At 39.9% G+C, this 24,483-nt stretch overlaps 1 protein-coding gene across 4 annotated transcripts in view; it reads left to right on the top strand.

The window, feature by feature from the left end:
• Positions 1–24,483, top strand: part of LOC120517345 (CDP-diacylglycerol--glycerol-3-phosphate 3-phosphatidyltransferase, mitochondrial) — a 95,244-nt gene that overhangs the window by 11,301 nt on the left and 59,460 nt on the right. For 3 of the 4 annotated variants that reach the window (XM_039739589.1, XM_039739592.1, XM_039739591.1), the window contains exons 2-6: positions 13,687–13,894; positions 16,595–16,672; positions 16,949–17,036; positions 20,875–21,064; positions 22,300–22,478. In XM_039739589.1, coding sequence (XP_039595523.1) covers positions 13,687–13,894; positions 16,595–16,672; positions 16,949–17,036; positions 20,875–21,064; positions 22,300–22,478 — 743 coding nt within the window. The remainder of the gene's footprint in view (positions 1–13,686; positions 13,895–16,594; positions 16,673–16,948; positions 17,037–20,874; positions 21,065–22,299; positions 22,479–24,483) is intronic. The other variant, XM_039739590.1, reaches the window with a different exon arrangement.

Below are 24,483 nucleotides of genomic sequence, written 5' to 3'. Positions count from 1 at the left end.
GCTGCATCCCAGATAGAATCGCAACGTTTTACTCGCCAAAAATTCAGATTATTTGTAAACAAAATCCATCCTCCTCTCTTTCCTCAAAAATAGTTCAATCACTCTGTCGTACGGATTATAAGTGCACCTCAGGTCCATGAAAAAGTCCCTTTCTATCGCCATCGAAGCTAATGCTGAAAATCGAACATGCGGCTTCTATCCAATCAATGGGTCTGAATACGGTGACGTCACCGTACGCCTGCTAGAGCCGTACTGACTCAAAATCTGATTGGTTGAAGCAACAAGTTAATTGACATTTATTCTGTTTTAGAGTGCCTGCACAATGGATTGTAAAGTCCTATCTGCCTGGCAACAAATGATGGCTGAAATGTGATTGGTTAAATGCTTTAAATACGAAAATACATGCATGGAAGCAGCACAACCATCGGAAAAGCTATGAAAGGAAGCGGGCAGACTATTTGGAATTATTTAATAAGTATTCATGGACAAAATATAATTAACATCAGTTTGTGATTCAGATATTTTTACTTATGAATATCTAAGCACAGTCCTTGACCCACGAATATTTACCTTATATGGACAGGCACTCAATTACGTGGGAGGCGTGATGATGTGACACGCAGCTCCGCCCCCCACGGCCATCGAGCTGCAGTCTATTACAGTATATGGACGAAAATAGGTTCCAGTTATGACTGTTACGCATAGAATTTCAAAATGAAACCCGCTTAACTTTTGTAAGTAAGCTGTAAGTAATGAGCCTGCCAAATTTCAGCCTTCTACCTACACGGGAAGTTGGAGAATTAGTGATGAGTCAGTGAGTGAGTGAGTGAGGGCTTTGCCTTTTATTAGTATAGATTTTATTATATATATATATATATATATATATATATATATATATTTTTTTTTTTTGAGATAGTTGAATATAATAAACAAACAGAAAGGCAAACGTCTATGACAAGGGTCCCCAATTCCGATCCTGGAGGGCCCCAGTGGCTGCAGGTTGTCATTCTAACCCTTTTCTTGATTAGTGACCGTAAGCGGGAGGTGGAGTCGGGGTAAGGGCTCCGCCTCTGAAGTTACACAAGCAAGGCCAGCACGTCAGCAAAACGAAACCTCCGAAGAAAGACAGTCACTTAGCGGCTAATACAGAAGTGAGGCGAGCACATCTGCAACATGAAACCTCCTAGCAGAGAGGCGCCCAGAGTAGCTCCTTTCAATTACATGACATTTCTACACTTCAGTTTTTCTTTTCTGACGATTTCAATAGTTTCTAGCACCCCAGGCTTTTTACAGCACAGGCTTACACAGCTAGTTTGATTATACAAAAAAAAAAAAGGTTTTGTTTCCTTGTGATTTACTGTCTTTATTCTGTTCAATAATTATTAATTAAAATACTAAGGTTTGTTGGCTTGGGATACTAAATGGCTATCCAGCACTAATTGTCTGCTTTACTGAGATGAGGTGTAGGCCTTTCCACCGCTTCATGATTTGTCCAGCAGGCCTGCGCTGTACAGTATTTTGAATGCTGTTTGTGTCACATTGTCTTAAAACTAGTTCAGACTGTCCTAGACTGTTTGTTTTTAGTGGTAACGCATAGCAATGGTCTGCTGTTTCACATAATAGCAAAAAAGGATCCTTCTGCATTTTTTTACTTCCTCTAGGGAACAGATGAGCTGTGTTTGAAACTATATATCCAACAGAAAGAATGGATTCTTTATGTCCTTAAAGTTGCTTAAGGGGCTCTTCCTTTTGTTTTGAGAGAGATTTATTTTCATTCACATTTCTTTGCATTTTGATCATGCATGTTCTGCTGTATTAGAAGCATTTTTATGTATTGTTCATTGTTATTGTTGGACCCTTTGTGCTGAGAATTGGGTCACGGTGACCTTGGCACACTTCTTCAATTACTGTTTTGTTTCTTTTCATTTTGGCTTAATGGGTCGTGATAGACATTTCAGGGGGGCAAGCTGAACCTTACCTCATGAAACAAATACAGACTTCAGCATTCTTGCATTTGCAACTGCGCAAAAACGGATACATCACAATATAGGTGTCCTCTTTGGAATTATTCTGTTAATTATAATGAGGAAGGGAAATTGTGATTTGCACCAGGCTCTGCACCTCATTTTGATAGCTTTTCTTATTGGAGGGATATTTTGAGCTAAGACGTGTATTGAAGCACAAGCGAGTAGATTTTAAAGTACATTTGTACCACCTTACTCTGACTAATGGCCATGGCAAAGGGAAGACCCAATGCCAGCAGCATGTGGTCACAAGGCAGGCACTGTCTTTCTTTGGAATAAATGATCATTACAAGGCTCACCAGGCCAGTTTACGGAACCTTACCTTACCTATGGGATGTGCCAGGAGGTCGGAGTGCCCACGTATACTGGGAGAGAACTTGCAAACTCTACCCAAATGGTGCATGGGATGGGATTTGATCCCAGAGCTCTCTGGGTGCAGTGTGGCAGCAGTGGTAAGCGGTGTGCCACTGAGTCAACGGGGAAGCTTTTTTATACAGCAAATTTCACAATTAGAACTGTGACAGTAAACATTTACAAAACAATGGAGATCAGTGTTGCAAAATAAAAGAAGTCAAATTATGATACAGTACTTCTAGTAATCTAGTGCCCTTTGTCCATTTTTTAAAATTAAACATCTCTTGTGTAAGTTTTGATATGTTGTGACAACATTTTACTAATACTGTCAAACTGTCACTTCTGTCAAATCTTACAGTGATAAACGCTCATTTTGTGTTATTGTCTTTATATTGGAGCTGTTGGACAGCCAGCCTTGACTATGGTGTTCACTGCCTGTGGCGTGGCAGCTGGTACGGATGTCCTGTGGCATTTGGCAAGGGACACGCCATTCCAGTCCCTTAAGTGCAAATAGCAGAAACATGCAAAAAAGAGATAATCCTATTTGTTTTCTGGTTGAACTGTTTCTATTAGAGATACATTAATATGCAAATTCTGAGCGGATAGCCATAATTCATTCTTTGCTTTGTCATATCTGCTAATTCCAATACTGATGATAATGTATATTATTGAAATTATTTTTCAGTATTATGCTTATATGCAAATTGTCAGTGACTGAAGTGACAACAGACACTTTTTTTTTTTCCCTTACATTTTTTAAGCTTACAAATCAGGTAAAGTAACAAGCACTTCAACTACTTTTATGTTATTCCTTCGTTTTAAGCAGAAATATTGTGTATTGTAGGGAGTCTTGATTGAATCCCTTAAACCTTCTGAAACAAAAGCAGCTCATGGGGCAGAAGAGTGGCAGACGATGGTAGGGATGAGGCGGGTTTTCACTCCTGTGGCTTTGAGACGGGTCAGAGAGGCAGAGTACTTGTCCAGGTATTGTCCTCTTAGACGACTAATTAAACTTACATTGAAATTTCTACTTGCTCTGGGCCTGGAGGGCAGTAGTGGCTGCAAGTTTTCATTCTAACCCTTTACCCTAATCGATGAGCAGTTTTCACTGCTAATTAAATTCTTTTCCCCCTTTTTTTTTTTTTTAATTGCCCCGTCTTTAAGGATTCAATGCTCTGAATTGATTCTTTCCATTAAATGACAGCTAAACAGAAATGAGATGTGAAACAAGCCAAAATATGACTAGCTAAATTGGGGCTTCAAACTCCCAATTTCACCCCAATCATTTTCTTAATGAGAAGCCGATTCTTGCTGTTAATTAAACCTGTTATTTAATTTCTTGGCTTGTTTGCTGCCCTTATTCAGCAGACATTTCCAAAACTGGTGATTTTTTTTTTTTTTTTTTAAGAGCACCATCAAAATGTTTTGGTGACCTGAGAGATCAACCTTACTGAGACCTTCACCTTTCTTTATTTTCAGATATTTTGTGATGGGCACAGGTTAGCTGGTCATGTGGCGGCTTGTTTTGGTGCCTCACTGTTATTTGGCTGCTAATTAAGGAAAAAGAAACAAAAAAGGGGCCAGAGTCAAGTTAAATAAAATGAAGGCAAACTTAATTAGCAGCAAAAAGTGGTCACTAATTAAGAAGATGGTTAGAATGAAAACTGGCAGCCATTTTGGCCCTCCAGGCCCAGAGTTTGACACCCGTGCTCTAGCCAAGAAGATGAACGCTGCATACCATGACCCTGGCATTCCTGGTGACCAGTGACTAATGGCATGCACGTTCCAGAGCAAATCATGTAGCGTTGAGAGAGGAGACCCCTAAATGCTCGATAATACTGGTAGTGTTTTTGACATCAGAACCATTATTAATACCTTCCCGCGTCACAGTTCAGTCATTGTAAATTCAAGACTATTGTTTGCTATATTATTAATAGAAGTGGATTCAAAGCTCTTCAAGAGTTGTGGCATGTCTGTTCTGTGAGATGAAGTGCCAAGATAGCAGGACTGACAACCAGTCCTTCACAGCTTTGTCAACGTGTGGTGGTAGGAAATTTTAATGTTTTGCAGGGTTAGGCGTTTGAAGGATGAAATCTGTCCTGTGCAGACCACCCCCAGAGAACTTCCATTTGAGAAATTGCAAGTCACCACACTTTCTCTAGATGGCAAGTCGGCAGCAGGTGCCCGGTCCTACTCCAAACGGACAAATGTAATGAATACAAACAAAAAAAAATTGAAAGATTGCCTAAGCATTGTTGAAATGAACACATTTGGAAAAAGAGGCACACAGTGATATCTATGAAAGACGCATGCTTGGGTGGCATGGTGGTTGGCGCTGTTGCCTCACTGTACCAGTCATTGATGAATATTGGGTCTTGGTTGCTGTCTGTTTTGATATTTGATCACTCTTACAGTCTTGGCAGTCTGGTTACCAAAAAACCAACCGCATGTCAAAGGTGTGCCTGTTGGATTGGCCTGATCTAGAGGTGCTATGAGCAGACCCTGTGACGTACCGGGCCCTCATACTTTTCACCATTTGCTGCAGAGACGGACATGAAGTTGGTGAATTACTAAGAAGAAGTATGGCTGCACTGAATGAACGTTTAATTACAGAAATAGTAAAACAAAATGACAATAATAATAACCTAGCCAGTCTTCGTACTTCTCCTTAATTTAAAAACTGCCAACAGCATCTTAATTATGAATTGCTAAAAGTAGAGGTGAACGTTGACATTTGAAGGTGGTGAAGTTACTGTGGACTGCTCTATTTCTTTTTTTGTTGGACATATTGGGGAGCAGTGCTGTCCAAAAAGTTCCACTTTTCTCTTATCTGTCCATACAATGTTTTTTAGAAAGCATGAGGGTCATGCAGGTGCTTCCTGGGAAATAAAAGAGCAGGATTTGTCTGCTTCTTCATTGGCATTTGCCCCCATTTTGCTTGTTCTCCTGATTTTTTTTGTTTCGAGACACAGACGCGACCCTTTGAAAAGACAAGAGAATCCTGCAGTTCTTGGAGTGTTCTTCTGAGCTCTTGTAACATCCTGGATTGTTTTAGATAGATAGATAGATAGATACTTTATTAATCCCAAGGGGAAATTCACATTCACAAATTCAAATTAATGCTCATCCTTGGAATAATTATGGCAGGCTGGCCTTTCTTGGGAAGATTCAGTACTGTGCCAAGTGTTTATATTCTCACACCCTTAGAAAGAGCTCTGTAGCCACTTTCAGACTGACTGATACCAAGAAGTTTTTTTTTCCCCCCTGATCTTTTCAAGCATTTCCTGCATTTGAATCTTTCCACAGACATCATGATGGTAAGGGTCAAACTACGTGAGGTTTATGGTTAGAAGGCCTGGCGGTGTACAGTGAGTGGATTCTAATTATCCCTTTAATTTGGACCGGCTCAAGTAGAGAAACTATTTAGTGTATTTATTTTTCACTGTTTGGGTAATATTGTGCTTCAAAAAGAAATACAGTACTTATTTACTCAGATGCCCTTTTAACAGTTGAGGATTTGAAACATTCATTTTCACAAATTGGCAGTGATGGAGGAAATCTTGGATGGGACAAGCACTTTTTCACGGCACTGCATATGAAACGTTTCATTGCAATTTCAGTTATTGATTAACAGGCCCCTTTCAAACGTGAGGTGGTCTTTCAGAAGGTTTCACCCAAAGCAGTGTATTGATGTGGATGTTGTTTACTGTAACAGAGTACTTCAGTCTTAATGTGCCGACTGCTCTGATACTTGAATTGGGTTTCCACAGTTGGAAAAAAATTTTAGTGGGATGAATGGAGTGGAGGAGTTTTGATATTAGTTGAAACATTTTTGCTAATAAATATGATTTCAAATTTAATGTCAATCAAATGTTAACATTATACAAAGTCATTGTCTGTTTTACCTTTTGTCTGCATTTTTTATCACTCTTTAATTTAATTTTGTTTTTTTGTATCGGTATTCTGCTGCTGGAGTATGTGAATTTCCCCTTGGGATTAATAAAGTATCTAATCTATCTATCAATCAAGTGAATAATAATAAAATATATTGAAGAAGGGAGCATCAGTACTTTAAACTAAATAAATATAAATGTTTCTGGCCGATGCACTGTATCTTGGGGTTGCAGACAATTCCAACCCTCCTTAACCCGCGTAACATCTTAATAGTTAAAACATCACAATTTTGTAATGTAAAAGCAACCTAACAGTCTCCGTTTTAGAATGCCCCCGAAAAGGGTTTTAATTTTCTTCAACTTAGAATTTTGACCAAAAGTTGCATTATATACAGTGAGTACAGAACTTTTTCACTCTTTGTTATATTGCAGCCATTTGCTAAAATCATTTAAATTAATTTTTTCCCTCATTAATGTACACACAGCACCCCATATTGACAGACAAAAAGAATTTTTGAAATTGTTGCAGATTTATTAAAAAAGAAAAACTGAAATATCACATGGTCCTAAGTATTCAGACCCTTTGCTCAGTATTTAGAAGAAGCAGTCTTTTGAGCTAATACAGCCATGAGTCTTCTTGGGAAAGATGCAACAAGTTTCTCACACCTGGGTTTGGGGATCCTCTGCCATTCCTCCTTGCAGATCCTCTCCAGTTCTGTCAGGTTGGATGGTAAACGTTGGTGGACAGCCATTTTTAGGTCTCTCCAGAGATGCTCAATTGGGTTTAAGTCAGGGCTCTGGCTGGGCCATTCAAGAGCAGTCACAGAGTTGTTGTGAAGCCACTCCTTCGTTATTTTAGCTGTGTGCTTAGGGTCATTGTCTTGTTGGAATGTAAACCTTCGGCCCAGTCTGAGGTCCTTAGCACTGGAGAAGGTTTTTGTCCAGGATATCCCTGTACTTGGCCGCATTCATCTTTCCCTCGATTGCAACCAGTCGTCCTGTCCCTGCAGCTGAAAAACACCCCCACAGCATGATGCTGCCACCGCCATGCTTCACTGTGGGGACTGTATTGGACAAGTGATGAGCAGTGCCTGGTTGTCTCCACACATACCGCTTAGAATTAAGGCCAGAAAGTTCTATCTTGGTCTCATCAGACAAGAGAATCTTATTTCTCACCATCTCAGAGTCCTTCAGGTGTCTTTTAGCAAACTCCATGATAGAACTTTTTGGCCTTTTGGAATTTCAAAAATTCTTTTTTTTGTCTGTCAATATGGGGTGCTGTGTGTACATTAATGAGGGAAAAAATTAATTTAAATGATTTTAGCAAATGGCTGCAATATAACAGAGTGAAAAATTGAAGGGGGTCTGAATACTTTCCGTACCCACTGTACTTTTTACTGATGAGGGAAGGTCTTAATCCCGGTGATGGTCATCTTCTGAAGACAAGGAAAATGACAAATGGGCATATTTTAGTCCTAGTGTTAAAAGCGTTTAGTGGTTGTGTGAGTTTGTCTTCCCTTTTATTCACGTTTTTGCAGTGTACATCTTTTCAGTGCCTGTTTACACCTAATGTATTGTGAAGAAAACCTCAGCAACTCCTTTGCACCCTTCAAAATCAGATCACAATTATAATTTTGAGGAAGCCACTTAATTGTTACTGGAATATACTTTGGGGAGGTGTGAGGAGTAGTGGAAGTGAAAATGCTTCATGCACAATACAACACTCTTGGTAATGACATCCTTTGTTTAATGGCAGTTTCCACTGATCTTGACAGGGTTGTCACCAGCTACGCCTTTGTGGCGGAGTTCGGGCATCTTCCCTTGTGTTCTGATATGCAGTACATTTACAGTATTGTCGCCATTTGTAATTAAATTAAAAACATTATCATCCAAAACAAGTTTCTGTTTGGATTTTCAGTCAAATTATTCATAACGTAGAGACTTGAAGATTTAGTTGATTAAAAGAAGGTGCATTAAACAGACCCCGGTGGCTCAGACAGTAACTGGATGAACAGAGCTGCACTCCTGTTACTACATGTGTTAAAACGGAAGATTTAATCTGGTTCACAGGTTTGATGGGAGAAAAAAAAACACTAAATTATGGTGCATTGTTAAATCTTCTCTACATGAAAAAAATACATTAAAAGTTCTATTTAGTCATCAGACAAAGCTATTCACAATATTAAAAGATCGCCCATAATTAGCAGGCAGCTCTTCATTGATGGTATTTTTACATTTGTCTTAGCTTTGTCACACTAACATGACCTTTTAGTTTTTCACACAAGTTATGGACGGTCATAGTGCGCCCCAGTGACCCTCGGTCATAGTGCTCTTTGACTCACCATCACAAAATCTTTCAGGTTGTTACAAATCAACCCCTCTGCCCTTCCAGCCATCCTGTCCACTTCTAAAACGCCAACAAGGGCCACCGTCTTAAAGCTGCTTGCAGTAGTAAACCAAATGCTAACTAATCACGTGATGGACAATGAATCATCAGCTTTTGTGTAACTCGTTGTAAAGATCTAAAATTACTGAACACCATTTTCCTCTTCTAAAAAAACACCGTTCTACGCACACTGTTCTTTCCTTTACTGAATATGCTCTCTTTCAATTGATCAAAAGTGTAAAATAAATTCATTCCCCAGGTGCCTTAGTACTATTGATTCCATATTTTCTACTACAGGACCATTTACGGGAAATATAACCTTATGCTTCAGGTTTTAAAGGCCCACACTGCCTAGTGTTTCGTTCTCAAAACGTTTTACAAATTCAAGAACTTTCACAGTTCAATACAACCAGGCAGTTCAGCACAGTGTGCATGCTTGCAGGAAAACAATGTACAGGAAATAAAAGATTTCAGCAGTTTCCAAAACCTTCATACAGTAAATCAATGAATCATCACAGCTCTGCTGGAAACCAAAAAAATGACTTGCTGTGCCTTTTGTCACAGTAGAGCTTTCAACACTGGTGTTGCCAAAATAGTGCTATTAAGGTGTACCCTTTACTTATTCATACATCTTACTGGCAGTGCATTATTTAAACTGTAGTAATCTGTTGTGACTAAGAAGATTTCAATGGACATAACTGGCACAGTGTAAAGAGAAAAATATTAAAATCCTCCAACCTGCTGAAGCATTAAAGCATTTTACTTCAGAACCAAACCGTTGCCAATTCACCCCCTACCTCTGAGTCACTGAACAAGTCAACTAAAATAATTTAATGTAAAATTGAAACTGGATTTTCTTTTTTTTTATTGTAGAATAATAATTTGTCTGTGCTTCATTATAACCTTCAACACCCTGAGCAGTGATGAACAAACCCCGCATAGTCCGCCTCACTGCGAGTTTGGCGAGATCCTGGAAATGTTTGCGAACTTCACTAAAGTCGATGGGGAAGGAGGAACTGAGCGGCTTATGGTGGTGCAATGGTGTTTTATGTGTTCATATCCTGTCTGCAAACTATTGTGGAGAAAAATGTGATATGAGCTGTGAAGCAGTAGTGCTAAGCACTGCGCCACCATTCCTCAAACAGCAACAGATGTGAACAGAATGATAACCACAACCAAAATGTAACGAATGGCCACAAGTTAGCAATAAGTAAAATGTATAATATGCCATTGCGGTCACAAAGTACCAGTCATTGGGAATACATTAGCCGTACAGTGAAGAGGAATCTTGTTCCATTGTTTAAAAGTCTTGGCCTGGATGTTTCTTGAAGTCTTTGTTTCTGACCTCTGTGCAGATACACGAAGAAGATCAGAATGCCTCGTAAACGGTAATAAATCTTTTGTTGTTGCTATTTCACTGGGTCACATGGGTTTTCCTCTTTCCTGACGAGATTGCTCCTTTAAGGTTGGTATCATAGCTGAGAACGTGGCTAATTTGTATGTATAATTAGCAATCCAGAGATCAGTGTAATATGTCCAGAGACCGTACTCCTAATATTCACATTATGGTCTGCTCAGATACGCTCCAAAATGAAAATACTACCCTTTGGAAGGCCGGGGTACCGATTGGGTGGTGACCGTACTCGTACTCAAAGCACCACCACCGTGATCTTGCAGTATTCATGGCTGCTGTAGCTCTGTGATGTCGCGGTGAGGTGCATCATGGGATGCTGTTCACCTCAGCTGGCCGCAGGAAGAATTTCCTGCAAAATATTCAGCAAACAAGATCACCGGTGAATACGGCATATCGGCCGCGAAAAACACTTTTGGCGAGTTTTCACCCATCAGCATTTATCATGGGGACCTTGCGGCTGTTATGTGGCAGTCAAGTAAGAAATATGTTGCTGTCAAACTGTTCTGTTTTTTCAGTGTATTCTTCCTCATATTTCAGAGTCCTAGAATTTTTAACCTTTTTTTTTTTAAATTAAATAATTTCCCCTTATGGATAAAACATTTAAAGTGCTAGGAAAGAAGCAAAGTCGTTCTTAAGGAATACATGCAAACTCTCCAGTAGCAAGAAAGGTAAAGCACTTGAACAGAAACGCCATTTCACAACACCCCCCTTTGAACATGTAAGCCATGCTTGAAAAGTAACAAATACTTATATGGGATTCGAGATCAATAAATGGTAAAATGGTAAATGGCCTGTATTTGATATAGCGCCTAACTAGAGTTCAAGAACCCCCCTAGGCGCTTTACAACACAACAGTCATTCACCCATTCACACACACATTCATACGCTGGTGATGATAAGCTACTATGTAGCCACAGCTGCCCTGGGGCACACTGACAGAAGTGAGGCTGCCGAACACTGGCGCCACCAATCCTTCCGACCACCACCAGCAGGCAAGGTAGGTTAAGTGTCTTGCCCAAGGACACAACAGCTGCATTCTCATGCCGGGAGCCAGGATCGAACCTGCGACCCTCCGATTGCTGGACCACCCGCTCTACCGACTGAGCTACTGCTCCCTCCCAATACCTGAGATGCGAAAAGAATAGAGGCGTTTGAACGTTTATTGAGGTTCAAAAGCTGAGGTGGAGCTTCTTTTTAGCAAGTGAGTGTGGCATGATGTCCACCTGCACATCTCAATCCGTAACCGGAGACGAGACTGTGGAAAATATCTTCATTTACTTAATGTTGATTACTAAGCAATGTGTGTTAGATTTTCCACTTTTAATATTGGTTTTGCTGGTTTGTATTTCTCTTTACATACATGGAAAGAATTAGGTGGGCACGCAGACGTTTTGCATTGTGCAGGGTGCTTGTCCACGTCCCCAGTGGCCCATTCTGTAATTACTCTACTTGGAAAAGTTAGATAAGGATTGAAATTCCCATTGGCCTAATACATTTTATTATGTGAAAAAAGTAATTGCCTGAGCTCTTCAGTTTCAGAAGCCGTTTTTCTAATCAAGTGGCTTCTCTTACTAAAGTACCCGTACGGTAAATGCCTTTTTCTATTGGCACGTGTTTGGATTTCATCACAACCTTTTTGGTTTACTTTGAATGTTTTTTTTTTTGTTTTTTTTTATTGTAATCTGCAAATCCCCCCAATCCCAGACGCCATGTCATCTTTATAACTTGTCTTTATAATTAACTTTTAGAAAGAGTGAAAAAATGTGCTGCAACTTCAACAGGAAATTTCATAAGAAAAAATATATTCCTCTTTAGTTTTATTCAGTATAATGGCAATAAGACCTGGTTATCTTTAAGGGTAGGAGGCAGCTGTGGGTGGTGGCGGCGGCGGCACGGTGACTCCGTGGTAGCGCTACTGCCTCGCAGGAAGGAGACCCGAGTTCACTTCCCGGGTCCTCCCTGTGTGGAGTTTCCATGTTCTCCGGGTTTCCTCCCACAGTCCAAAGACATGCAGGTTAGGTGCATTGGCGATCCTAAATTGTCCCTAGTGTGTGCTTGGGGTGTGTGTGTGTGTGCCCTGCGGTGGGCTGGCACCCTGCCCAGGGTTTGTTTCCTGCCTTGCGCCCAGTGTTGGCTGGGATTGCCTCCAGCAGACCCCCCGTGACCCTGTAGTTAGGATATAGGATGGATGGATGACTGCTGTGGGCTCGAAGCAGAGGGTAAGTCTGAAAAGCTTCTGCTTGTTGTCTGACTTGCTTAACTCATCCTTCCTCCGGCAGCCACCTCAGCTTAGTAGTTGCCACAACTATACATTTCTCAACTCCTTTTCCACTACATTTCATTTTCATCTTTATCAGCAACAATCATTGCTGCACCCAGGAAATCGGATTAATCTTTTGAAAGATTTTTGTGTTGGTCGTTTTTATCTACATGTGTGCAAATATTTCTCACTTCTTAAAAGCCGTAGTAGTTAAGAGCAGAGTTACACCATTGCATCTGTGTAGACTTTAGTCTATAAATTTTACGTGAAAGGAAAACTGCAAAAAAACAACACTAAGAAAGCCTGCCCACAGTTCAATATCTTCTTATATAATACGCGACCGCGGCTGTCTGTCTGTCTGTCCAGGATTTTAAATCGCCTGTAGCTCGCAAACCGTTTGACCTATTGACCTGAAATTTGGTACACATATACTATGTGATGTCTACTATCCGCTTTCGGGGAGATGATTGACCTCCAAGGTTATCCCTCTTTTTATTTGTATTTTATTTTATTGTAGAATCGGCTCTCGGCAGGGGCCAGCAGGGCGGCCGTGCGGCGCGTGTGTCTGGGCTCCGTTTTCGTTCCCTACTACCTTCGCCGTCACTTCCGCTACCTCTTCATATCTTAAATCATTCTTGAGGCAGATTGAAGAAGTGAAAAATTAAGAAAAACGTACTAAGTAATTGCGACACAAACACTGACTTAGTCAGTTTTAATGCGAAAAGATGCCGACGGAAGAAGAGAAGAAGCGGACCGATAGGGTGGAGAAAAGAAGAGCTGCTCAGGAAAGCAGCAAGCGCATCAACCTCCGAGCAAACGAATGATAAACGTACTGAGGAAGAGGATGAAAACTGGGAATGCTCAAGTCAAGTGTATTCGTGCAGTGCGCTGTTACTGGTTGTTCATAATGCACAGCCCCCAAATCTAATTTCGGTAGATGGTTATATTAAGGTAAGCATGTAAAGAATAGTAAAGTTGACATATGTTTTGTTACTAAGGGCCTCCATCCGTTTGTAAGGCACTGGATATGCTTCTGTGTTGATGTTCTTCTGCCTGTTAAAATCGTCAATGGCCTAGAAACAGTGCCCACAGTAAGGTACCTACTGCCTCCTGTGCCCCCTGCACTTCTGGAGATCTTTTGTTTTTTTAAATGCCACCCCGGCCCAACTCTACATAAGTTGTCCCCATTAGTAACTAAATGTGTGTGTTTGTTGAATTTCCTTGTATTCCAAACAAGAAACCTACGTATTCTACTGCATTAATTCTCACGCTTTTAAACATGTATTGTTGAGGTCACTTGAAAAAAATGAAATGGCGACTAAGCTGTTTGTTCTCTTCTTCTCTGTTTTTCATAGCAGGTCCTCGTGGTTGCTCTTGGCTCCTTTGTTGGGAGAGATGCGACACTTGCCCTCTATGTCTCCGCCACATAAACCCATATCCGTCAGCCATCCGAGTATCCGGGAGCATTTCAGCTGGATCTCCGAGGAGCTGCCTGCTTTCAATATTTCGGGGAGCCAGGTCTGCGTTCTCCACTCGCCTGCCGAGTTCTACCAGGTCATGAAGGTCAGATAATGCAGCTGCTCGCTTTGTAAGCAGATCTTGGCGTTTTTTGGCTTTGGGATTGGCATTTTGTCTGTTCAGTGCCGTTCAATAACATGTCCATATTTTGGAGCTTTATCTGGTCGAGTGTCATTCGCACAGATGGCCGATTGTTTTCAGTGAGATTCCATGCTTACAAATTTACAAATCTCCTAATTCAAGTGGTCCAGGTGTTCTTAGCTGTTATTATCTCTTCTTTAAAAAGTACAATGTTAACAGAAAGTCAAGTTCAAGTAAACAGCCAGATGTTTAATTACGCTACTTAAATATGCATTTAACCACAATTTTGTCTGTCGCAGGAGTTCATATCCTGAACACATCATGTGATGTTTTTTTCCTCACTTAAAAACTGCGATAAGTAAAGGAAGCCAATTTTCAGATGTAAAAATGTAACCTACATTTTTTTTTTTAATAATATGTTTGAATCAGCTGCAGGCAGCATGGTGGAGCAGTGTTTAGCACTGCTGCTGGCCTGCTCACGGAGAGCACACATGACTGCATGGTTTTTCACTAGGTTGGTGCTGCTGCCACCTCCTCAAAGCTTCAAGGAACTGGCTTTGTAATTTTCACCCAGTTCTTCTATGTTTGCCTGTACTTTTCACTGGATACTCTGGTTTTTATGACATCTCAAAAATGGGCTACATAAATTTGTTTTTGACTATAAGTTGGACCACAGTGCATTTGTATGCTTTGTGACGACCTGGCATCCTATCTGGCAGTCTGCTTTGGTCATAAAGATGCAAGGATAGGCTTCTGCTTCCCACAAACCCAAATTGGAAAATGGATGGAGCTGTACAGTGAACTTGGCGCAGTGGTAGCGCTGCTGCCTCGCAGTTAGGAGACCCGGGTTTGCTTCCCGGGTTCTCCCTGCGTGGAGTTTGCATGTTCTCCCCATGTCTGCGTGGGTTTCCTCCCGCAGTCCAAAGACATGCAGGTTAGGTGGACTGGCAATTCTGAATTGGCCATAGTGTGTGCTGTGTGTGTTTTCTGAATTGGCCATAGTGTGTGCTGTGTGTGTTTGTGTGTGTGTGTCCTGTGGTGGGTTGGCACCTTGCCTGGGATTGGTTCCTGCCTTGTGCCCTGTGTTGGCTGGGATTGGCTCCAGCAGACCCCCGTGACCCTGTGTTTGGATTCAGCGGGCTAGAAAATGGATGGGTGGATGTACAGTGAACTGCTCTATGCTGTGTTAAAGTGTTATATGTACTGTATGTGTGCACACAATTCAAAAAGCTCCAGTTAAGGTTCTCTGGAGGCTGGAGTTGAAATCACTCTGGACACTTGTCAATTGCTGGGCCAAGCTACACTCGCACACACACACACACACACACACACACACACACACACACACAGGGGCCAGATTGAAATTGGCAGCACTTCATCTATCCTATACATTTTGGAGAATTTGGGAGGATATCTGCAGTATCTGATGACATAAAAGAAGTTAATTCAGTCTCCAAAATGCACACCTACAAGACCAGCTTGCTATAGATTATTACAAATACAGTATTGTTAAATTAATAAACAGTTACATGCACCATCATAATGCCAGATAACCCTAACCACAGATAAGTTCCTTAAAGTTCCAAAACTTCACATTTTGTATTTTAAGGTATTATAGCAGATGGGATCCACTATACTAATTCCTGTTATAATTTTAAACAGATAAATATGTCTTCTCTTAATCGGTGTTTCCTTAAACTGAAAAGATTCAGTTAGTTCAGTGTCTCCTCCTATTACTCAGTCCTTGCATCTCTGTAGTCGCTCTCCTCTGCACTGTCATGCCTCTTTGGTAATATGGAGACCAAAATTGGTCTTCGTATAGGATGAAGCCTCAGTAATGTGTTTATATAACCTCCTTAAGCAAGACCTCCTTTGACTTGTACTTCACACACCATTATATAAAATCTAATATCCTATTAGCCCTTTTGGTTTGTTTCTTTACACTGTCTTGGTTGATGAAGATAGTGATAGGTCCACTATGATTTGTAGATCCTTCTTGTAAAGTGTACTTTCAAGTTTCAATCCTCCCATTTACATAATTAAATGTTACATATCTGTAGGTGTAATACCTTCAGCTGCCCCAAATCTGCCCAAACCAGTATGCTGTCCAGTTCCCTCTGTAATAATTTAGCCGATTCTCTGTCCTTCATGTAGTTTGGTATCATCTGCAAACTTAACCAGCTTGTTGTTGTTGTTTTTATATTCTTAGCCAAATATTCATCTTGAGATGAACGAGTACCAAGCAGGAGGCGCCTGACCCAGACAACACTCCATTCTGTCACATCTTCCACTGTTTTGCAGGGTTGCTATTCAGAAGCCTCACTCAATAAAACTGTACATAGTATTTTTTTTTTACATTAATGAACTCTCAGTTAAGAATGATTTGTTCCTGGCTGCCTTTAAAAAAGGTGACCCATTTGTTAGATTTAGATTGTGAATGAATGGTTCATTTTGTTGCATAATCAAAATAGTTTGCTTGTAAACATTAAGGCGCATTGTTTCTTGTGCACTTTGTGTCTCCTGTCATTTAACTGAATGTTTTAACAAGTGGTTATGGGAAAACCTCAGAAAAGGGCCACTGAAGTATAGTGGCATTTGAGCAAATAAGTACGTTAAGACGCAATTGTATTTATTTAATTGTTGTTTTTTTTTTTTATTTTTTAGGATTCTGTCAAGTTGGCTAAAAGAAGAATTGTGATGGCTTCTCTTTATTTGGGGACAGGCCCGCTGGAACAGGAGCTAGTATTACATTTCTTACATTTTCTGTTTAACTGAGATGTTTTTCTTTGTGTTTGCTTCTTGCTGCTTCGCTCTGTAGTGTCTCTTTCAACACCTCAGCACCTCTGCATTGATTTCCTTTAACTGTTCTCCTCTTTTCTGTTATGAATATTGCCCTCTTCTCTCTTTCTCCCTCTCTTGCAGTCTCTTTGTTGCCTTTAATGTTACTTACTGGCTGCTCTCACTCTACTTTATATGTAGTCGTGGTTTACTCATGGTTTTTTTTTTGTTTTTACTTAGGTAGATAGTATTCAAGCAGTTCTTGAAGAAAGTAACTCTTCTGGCCTCCAGGTGTCTATTCTTCTAGATTACACTAGAGGATCCAGAGGTATGTTGACTTCATTATCAGAAACTTGTTTGCTTGTGGATGTGTGTGTCAGGGTATTATCTATACTAATAAAAGGCAAAGCCCTCAATCACTCATCACTAATTCTCCAACTTCCCGTGTAGGTAGAAGGTTGAAATTTGGCAGGCTCATTCCTTACAGGTTACTTACAAAAATTAATCAGGTTTCATTTCGAAATTCTACACGTAATGGTCATAACGGTCGACAACGTCTGCCATCTTAAACTTTCTTATTTATGGCCCCATCTTCACGAAATTTGGTAGGCGGCTTCCCTGCGCTAACCGAAACCGATGTACGTACTTATTTCGGTGGTATGACGCCACTGTCGGCTGCCATATTGAACTTTCCAATGGTCTTTGTTACTTATGGGCCCATCTTCAAGAAATTTGGTACTCGGGTTCCCAACGCTAACTGAATCCTACTTACGTACATATATACGTCCATAGCCTGCAGCTCGGTCACCGTGTGAGGTGTCGTTGGGATGAGGCACGTTGTTGGCTGCCTGCCTATATAAGACCGTCCGTCGCTCCGGTCTCTTCATACTCTTCCTTGCTTTGCAACAGTATTCACGTCTCTCTGCTGATAACTGCAGCCTTTTTATTTAATCCACCGCTTCTCCGCTGTTTTATTGTTCATTTATTACGATTATAGTTATTGTGTAGGTATTTTAGACTTACTTTACATTGTTCAGGTACTCATTTCCTTTATCGTTTCAACCGTACCCCCATTAACATGTCTATGGAGGTGATCACCATCGATCAAAGAACTGTCACTTACCGAGTGGTTTCCATGCCCAGAGATGGCACCTGCCTTTTCCATTCTCTGTGTTACTTATTGCACGGCCATATCAGGCTCACTCTTGATATCCGGAGAAACGTTGTGTCTTATGTATTGAATGACTGGGACAGATTCAAGGTGTGGACTGATGACGGTACAGGAGATAATTAGACTACACAGGAGCACTAGAAGAGTGAAATGCTTAAGCCCTTCACCTATGGATCTGCATGTGAGTTGATGGCTGCCGCTGAATTGTTTAGTTGTCTCTTTCAAGTGTCCTGAAATGGCCAAATATTTTACACCTTTGGACAACCGCCAATGCCTCTTAAACATCTTAGATTGACAGGTGACGATTTCAGTAGTGGACACTTTGATGTTTATGAATGTTTAAACTCTCTAAAGCTGGATGTGAAGTTATTGATGAAACCGGTTGTATACTTACAACGCTTGACAGATGCCGAATGTCTCTTCAACACAAGTCCTACAAATACTGTCGTAATTGAAACAAACCATGAAACTCAAGCCGATTACGACAGCAGCAATCCAAGCTGTGAGATTTGAGACAAGATTACTGTTCACATGGCTAACTGTACGTTACATGCTCAAGAGTAAGCTCAGCGCACAGCTTGGTCATATTACAACCGGAGGGCCGAACTGACAATGTGGTATACAAAGAGATCCTTAACAAATAATTATTGGTATATTTTCCTTCAGTTTAAAAAGGTTTACTTTTCTTCTTAATAAAAATTTTAAGGCAGTACTTCGCCACTGCGAAGTGCGGTTATTTTGCTAGTCTTCAATAAATGCTATAACTGAAATTGTTACAAATGCAATTCATTAGTCAGAATAAAAACAAAAGTAAAAGTTGATTTGAAAAATTTTAACTGAAAAAAATAATAAAAAGTAGGGAAGGAAAATGTGTTTTTAGTTTTTAAATTAGACTAATTACCAGTATCCTACTTCTAAGTGTTTTACTAACTGGCTATGCACTATATGGCTGTGAAGCCTAATGAGGCCAGTTAGCTGGAAAGCTCATGTTTTTGAACATTGATACAGAACAAAGAATATGCCATAAACAAAAAGGTCCCTGTTTGTCCCATAATAAGTACAAGAGCAACTTTATAATCAATGATATTTTAGGAGCTCAGTTAACGTAAAAGAACCCTAATAGCTTAAAATACACACAGACTGCTTTCGTACAGGTGTTTATAAAGAGGCTGAGGACTTTGAGTTCCGAAAATGTACTAAAGAAGGTCAAATAATAGGCTGCATTGGTCAACTGACCCTTATTTGCAGACAGCTGTTTTTTGTTCACCTTAGTCAATCAAACTCAAAAAGAGAGCTTGCAGTTGCAGCTATTTACTGAATCAGAAATATCTGGTAGGTTGCGTGACGTACTTCCATTCATACAGAAAGTTATTGTGAGGTGAGTGACACAAATTTTACAAAGAATAAGGAAGATAACTCTTTAGATGGGTGGAGTAAAAAAGACAAAGTGTCTTTTAGGGGTAAATCTGCATGTTTCTGTAATCCCTGCGCTATGGGGACACAGCCTTCATATCTTAATCTTATATTAATGGCCCACTTATTAGGGTAAAACAATTACTACACAGGTGGCGCTGCCGCCTCGCAGTAAGGAGATCATGAGTTCACCCCCTGGGTCCTCCCTGTGTGGAGAGCACTTTGAGTAGTGAGAAAAGTGCTACGTAAATGTAAAGAATAATAATATAGTAGTAATAAACTCTAATTATCCTGTTAAAATAAAACAAGCTGAGGTCGGTCACCAATAATAAAATAGAAATGGTCAGAACTTAACTAAACTGAAACATTAGTGAAAATGAATGGTCAGAAAATAGAACAGAAATAAAAAGTAATTAAAAAGGAGCTAAAATATCCTTGATTTTATATATATATACACACACACACACAGCATTTATATCAAAATGATCTGGTAGGTGCTCTGACGCTTTTTACAGGTGCTCACTTTGACAATGATGAGCATTGGCTCTCTCTCTTTTTTGCTCGCGCTCTCTCTCTCTCTCTCTCTCTCTCTCTCTCTTTTGTGCTGCTCTCTCTCTCTCTCTCTCTCTCTCTCTTTTGTGCTCGCTCTCACTCGCTCACTCTATGGGCTCTAGCAGACCCTTCTTATGTTTTATGCAGCTCTGGTGCTATGACTGCATCAGGCAATGCCCTGACAAACAAGTGACCTTTCAGAGTGACCAAGAGCACTTCTTAGTCACTTTTTATTAATTTCTAGGGATTATAATTTTACAATATACCTTCTGCAAAGAATTTTTAAACAAGCCAAGACACACACACACACACACACAAAGTAAATATCTGTACTCCAAAAAAAATGCTTGGTGTACAAAGTGTTACCTTTTGAAAACGGGTCCAGATGAATAACTGCATTTATGGGTTTGTATTTCATATTGCCTAGGTGATGTTAATAAGGAGCTGTTTAAGATCTATTAAAAACTTTTCACTTTAAAATAGGTATGGACTTTACAGAGGTTTCATGGCTTTTTATCTATAGATTAAAAACAACATGGTGGCCATGTCACCCTTCAGCTTAGAGATTAAGTTATTCCAGCTATGGGCAGTACATCCTATTTTCAGAGGCTGTGGAGGCAAATGAGGTTTAATATTAATGTGCAGAAGAAGAAATATCTCAATCTAATGTGTAGGGATGGATGATATCTCACTCTTAATAAATGGCATGGATTTATCTTTTGTGGTGGTGGTGGTGGGGTGTATTCGGTATATTTCAGTTTTAGATCTGTTATGATAATTTTAAGTAGCGCTAAATTGGATGTATGGATCACACTTTTGTCTAATGAGTGCTAGACATTTCGCTGTCAACATATTTGAGAATATATGTTCTTTTTAGTATCCTGTGAATCTTAGTTGCCCAAGGTTTCAGATGTTAACGTCTGTAGAGAGAGATGTGTATGATAAGTGCTTTTGTGATGTTTCCTACATTTGTATTTTGAAGGTCTGTTATATTTTATTATATGTAGTATTTTTTTATTTTCTTTCAAAGGAAAGATCAACTCTAGGACAATATTGCTTCCTTTACTAAAGAAATTCCCACGCCAGCTACGAGTGTCGCTGTATCACACTCCTGATTTACGTGGCCTTCTTAAGCTGCTTGTTCCTGAACGCTTCAATGAGACCATCGGCCTGCAGCATATTAAAGTCTATCTTTTTGACGATAGCCTCATCATCAGTGGGTGAGTGTGGTTTGACACATTGTGTTCAGCATTTGTCTGTCTGTAGCTATTTGATGCTGTAAATAGCTACGTCACCTCTGAAGGTTAACCTCAGTTTTTTCTCAAACTATAAACAGAAGCATTTCCTCTTCCATGGCTGAGGTGTCAGTGGGGATTGGTCATTTCTACCGGCAGTATTAGTCAGTTTTTCTTTTTATATAAGCATGCAGATTTTTTTCCTTTTTGATTTGCAGTACAGTAATCCCTCCTCGATCGCGGGGGTTGCGTTCCAGAACCCCCCGCGATAGATGAAAATCCGCGAAGTAGAAACCATATGTTTGAATGGTTATTTTTATATATTATAAGCCCTTATAAACTCTCCCACACTGTTAACATTATTAGAGCCCTCTAGACATGAAATAACACCCTTTGATCAAAAGTTTAAACTGTGCTCCATGACAAGACAGAGATGACAGTTCTTTCTCACAATTAAAAGAATGCAAACATATCTTCTCTTCAAAGGAATGCATGTCAGGAGCAGAGAATGTCAGAGAGAGAGAGAAAGAAAAGCAAACAATCAAAAAATCAGTAGGGCTGTTGGGCTTTTAAGTATGCGCACCGCGATAAAGCAGCCACAAAGAAGGGAGCAATGTGAAGGTAGTCTTTCAGCATTTTTTAGAGTTGCCTCCATATCTTCTAGGCAAACAGCCCCTCTGCTCACACCCCCTCCGTCAGGCGCAGAGAATGTCAGAGAGAGTGAGAGAGACAGAGAGAGAGAAAAATGCAAACAATCAAGCACCGCGCGGGAAGCATATCGTATATCATTGAGGAGTTTTAGTTAATACGTAATACATGCTCTGATTGGGTAGCTTCTCAGCCATCAGCCAATAGCATCCCTTGTATGAAATCAACTGGGCAAACAAACTGAGGAAGCATGTAACCTAAATTAAAATCCGCGAACCAGCGAAAAATCCGTGATATATATTTAGATATGCATACATTTAAAATCCGTGATGGAGTGAAGCCGCGAAAGTCGAAGCGCAATATAGCGAGGGATCACTGTATATGAAGGAAAAGAAAAATCTTGTCCCTTGCCACAGCTTTGTTTATTGTCATTTTGATATAATATAGGTCAGCCAACTCCTTGTTATCCAGCGCGAAGCATAATGTATTTTTATATTTATCATTTTTAAGTTAAGCCATTTATAATTTCTTTAAAAAGTAACCATTTTTATTCTGTTGCTTGATATTCTCAGAGCAAATCTCAGCGACTCGTATTTCACCAACCGACAAGACCGTTACATTATGCTAAGAGACTGCAAAGAGATAGCTGATTTCTTTGCGGAGCTGATTGAAGCTATTGGTGATGTGTCTATGCAGCTTCAACCTGACGACACCGTGTGCATCCAGGAAGGTGCAGTGCATCCGTTCAGAGGTGAGCATCTCTGCTGATGAAAACATATTTGGGACCTTGTATATTAATCTGTTTGTCTGAGTAATCCGAAGATGAAATGTAATGCAGTTGTCATGGATAGCCTTTATGGGACAGACTGTGGTCAACGACTGCCATAATACTCTAGCTAGGGGCCTCGCTACTCTTGCTTCCCTGAACGTAGCTAATATCAGTGGATCTGGCTGACTAGCCCGGTATCTGTGTGGTGTTTCTGCACTCTTATCTATATAGGATGTGTCAAACTGTGATCTTGTTAAGTATGTCAATAAAAAGTGTTTATGAACCTCATGTTCAATACTCTGAAATGTGCACAGCATTTTAGAGCATTGCTTAAATAGTGCAATTCTTTATTGTGAGTGACTTTAAATTTGTTTCTGAATTGAATGCTAAACCTCCATCCTGTGTAGTTTGCTGGACAAAATCTCATTAGCATATTGTAAGTGCTCATAATACGAGGGTTATGACTTACTGTATATACTCACTGGTCTTGAAACCTGAAAAATCGATCTTAAAACCAGACCCCGACTTATACGGCCATTCTAAAATGTGACATTTTTATTTTTTATTTATTTATTTTTTTAACCTCTTCGTGCCTCCTTCAATCTTGCATCAGTTTCTCAGACGCATCAAATTTTGTTGCAGCAGCGCAGATACCAATTTCTTTCGGTACTTCAAAGACTTTTACTTTAAAACCAGCTTCATATTTCTTCCTATCGAGTGCTCCATCGTAGATAAGGGATGCTCTTACGATAAGGGTGTATGAGGGTGTGAGGTACAAAAAACACAAATCAGTGCAAACATGGCTTCAGAATAGTCCGCGTATAACCATGTGGTCACATAGGCACAATACATGGGGAAAAAAAAAAAGGCCGTGTGCCCCGTGGTGAATCTCTCAGATGGGCGTTAGCATATCGTAATCTCTTGGACCAATAGCATGAGTTTTCCGCATTCGGCTTATACGACCGACATTATGAAATACCAGAAATTATCCGATAAAATCAAGGCCCGACGTATCCACGAGTATATACGGTAGTTGTTTTCTTTCTCTCGTGACAGATGGATTGAATTCTGTTTGCAATGCTTTTTTCATTAAAGTTTCGTACTGGAAAATTTTGAAAATACATTTTAACTTCTAGAGATATCAGAAATTAACTTGGATGCCTTTGTGGGTTGTAATTTAATTTTCTGTGACAAGTAAGAGATTATTTGTCCCCTTGAGCATATTTTGATTGTTTCGAAAAATATTTTTGGCTGATAACACAAGAGAAGAATTAGTTACAAAAAGAAGTCAATTTCAGTGCAAATAAATGTAATGTTTTCTTCATCTGCTATTAATAAGAAGCGGTGTCGCTAGCTGCAAGTTGGAACAATGCTATTTCAAATTTTAAGTTCCGGGATAAAAAAAAAAAAAATATGTGGATAAAAAATGAAAGTAGCATCATAATGGAAAAGTGCACTGAGAGAAACCTGTTATTCATTTAAAAGAAAAGTTCAGAAATAGGGTTGATACTTTCTTTCCTTCAGTGTATGTTGTCTTGATTACACGTTAAAAGGGATGTACGGGCCAGCTGAGTTTTCAAGGCCAAGAGCATTGTGGCTAGAGATGATCTGTCTAAGGCAGTGTTTAATACACAATGAAAATCTCCCTCCATTACTGGCTAATGAGTATTACAATAGGGTTTACCGAGATGGGTATCACTGTGAATTGCTTTCCTTCTAAATTTGATGCATGTACACTAGCCAAGGCGAATTTAGTTTTACTCATTTTCTCATCTGTTATTATGTTGTGGCCCTTCATATTTGGAGTTTCTTTGGTAGCTATAAACAATGAATCAATTTTCCAGTTCCTGCACTCTTCCTGTCTTAGACAGAGTGAAACACGTAACCAGCGTAGACTGATCTTTGATATCTGAATGGGTCTCCTGCTGGGTGGCTACTTTTGGGTTTTACTCATCTTAGATGTGGTACCACTTTATTTTTAAACTCA

This window comes from Polypterus senegalus, chromosome 17 (assembly GCF_016835505.1).
Source record: "Polypterus senegalus isolate Bchr_013 chromosome 17, ASM1683550v1, whole genome shotgun sequence".
Classification (NCBI taxonomy): domain Eukaryota; kingdom Metazoa; phylum Chordata; class Cladistia; order Polypteriformes; family Polypteridae; genus Polypterus; species Polypterus senegalus.
Note: the sequence above shows the minus strand (reverse complement) of the source record. Positions and strands in the feature narration are given on the sequence as shown.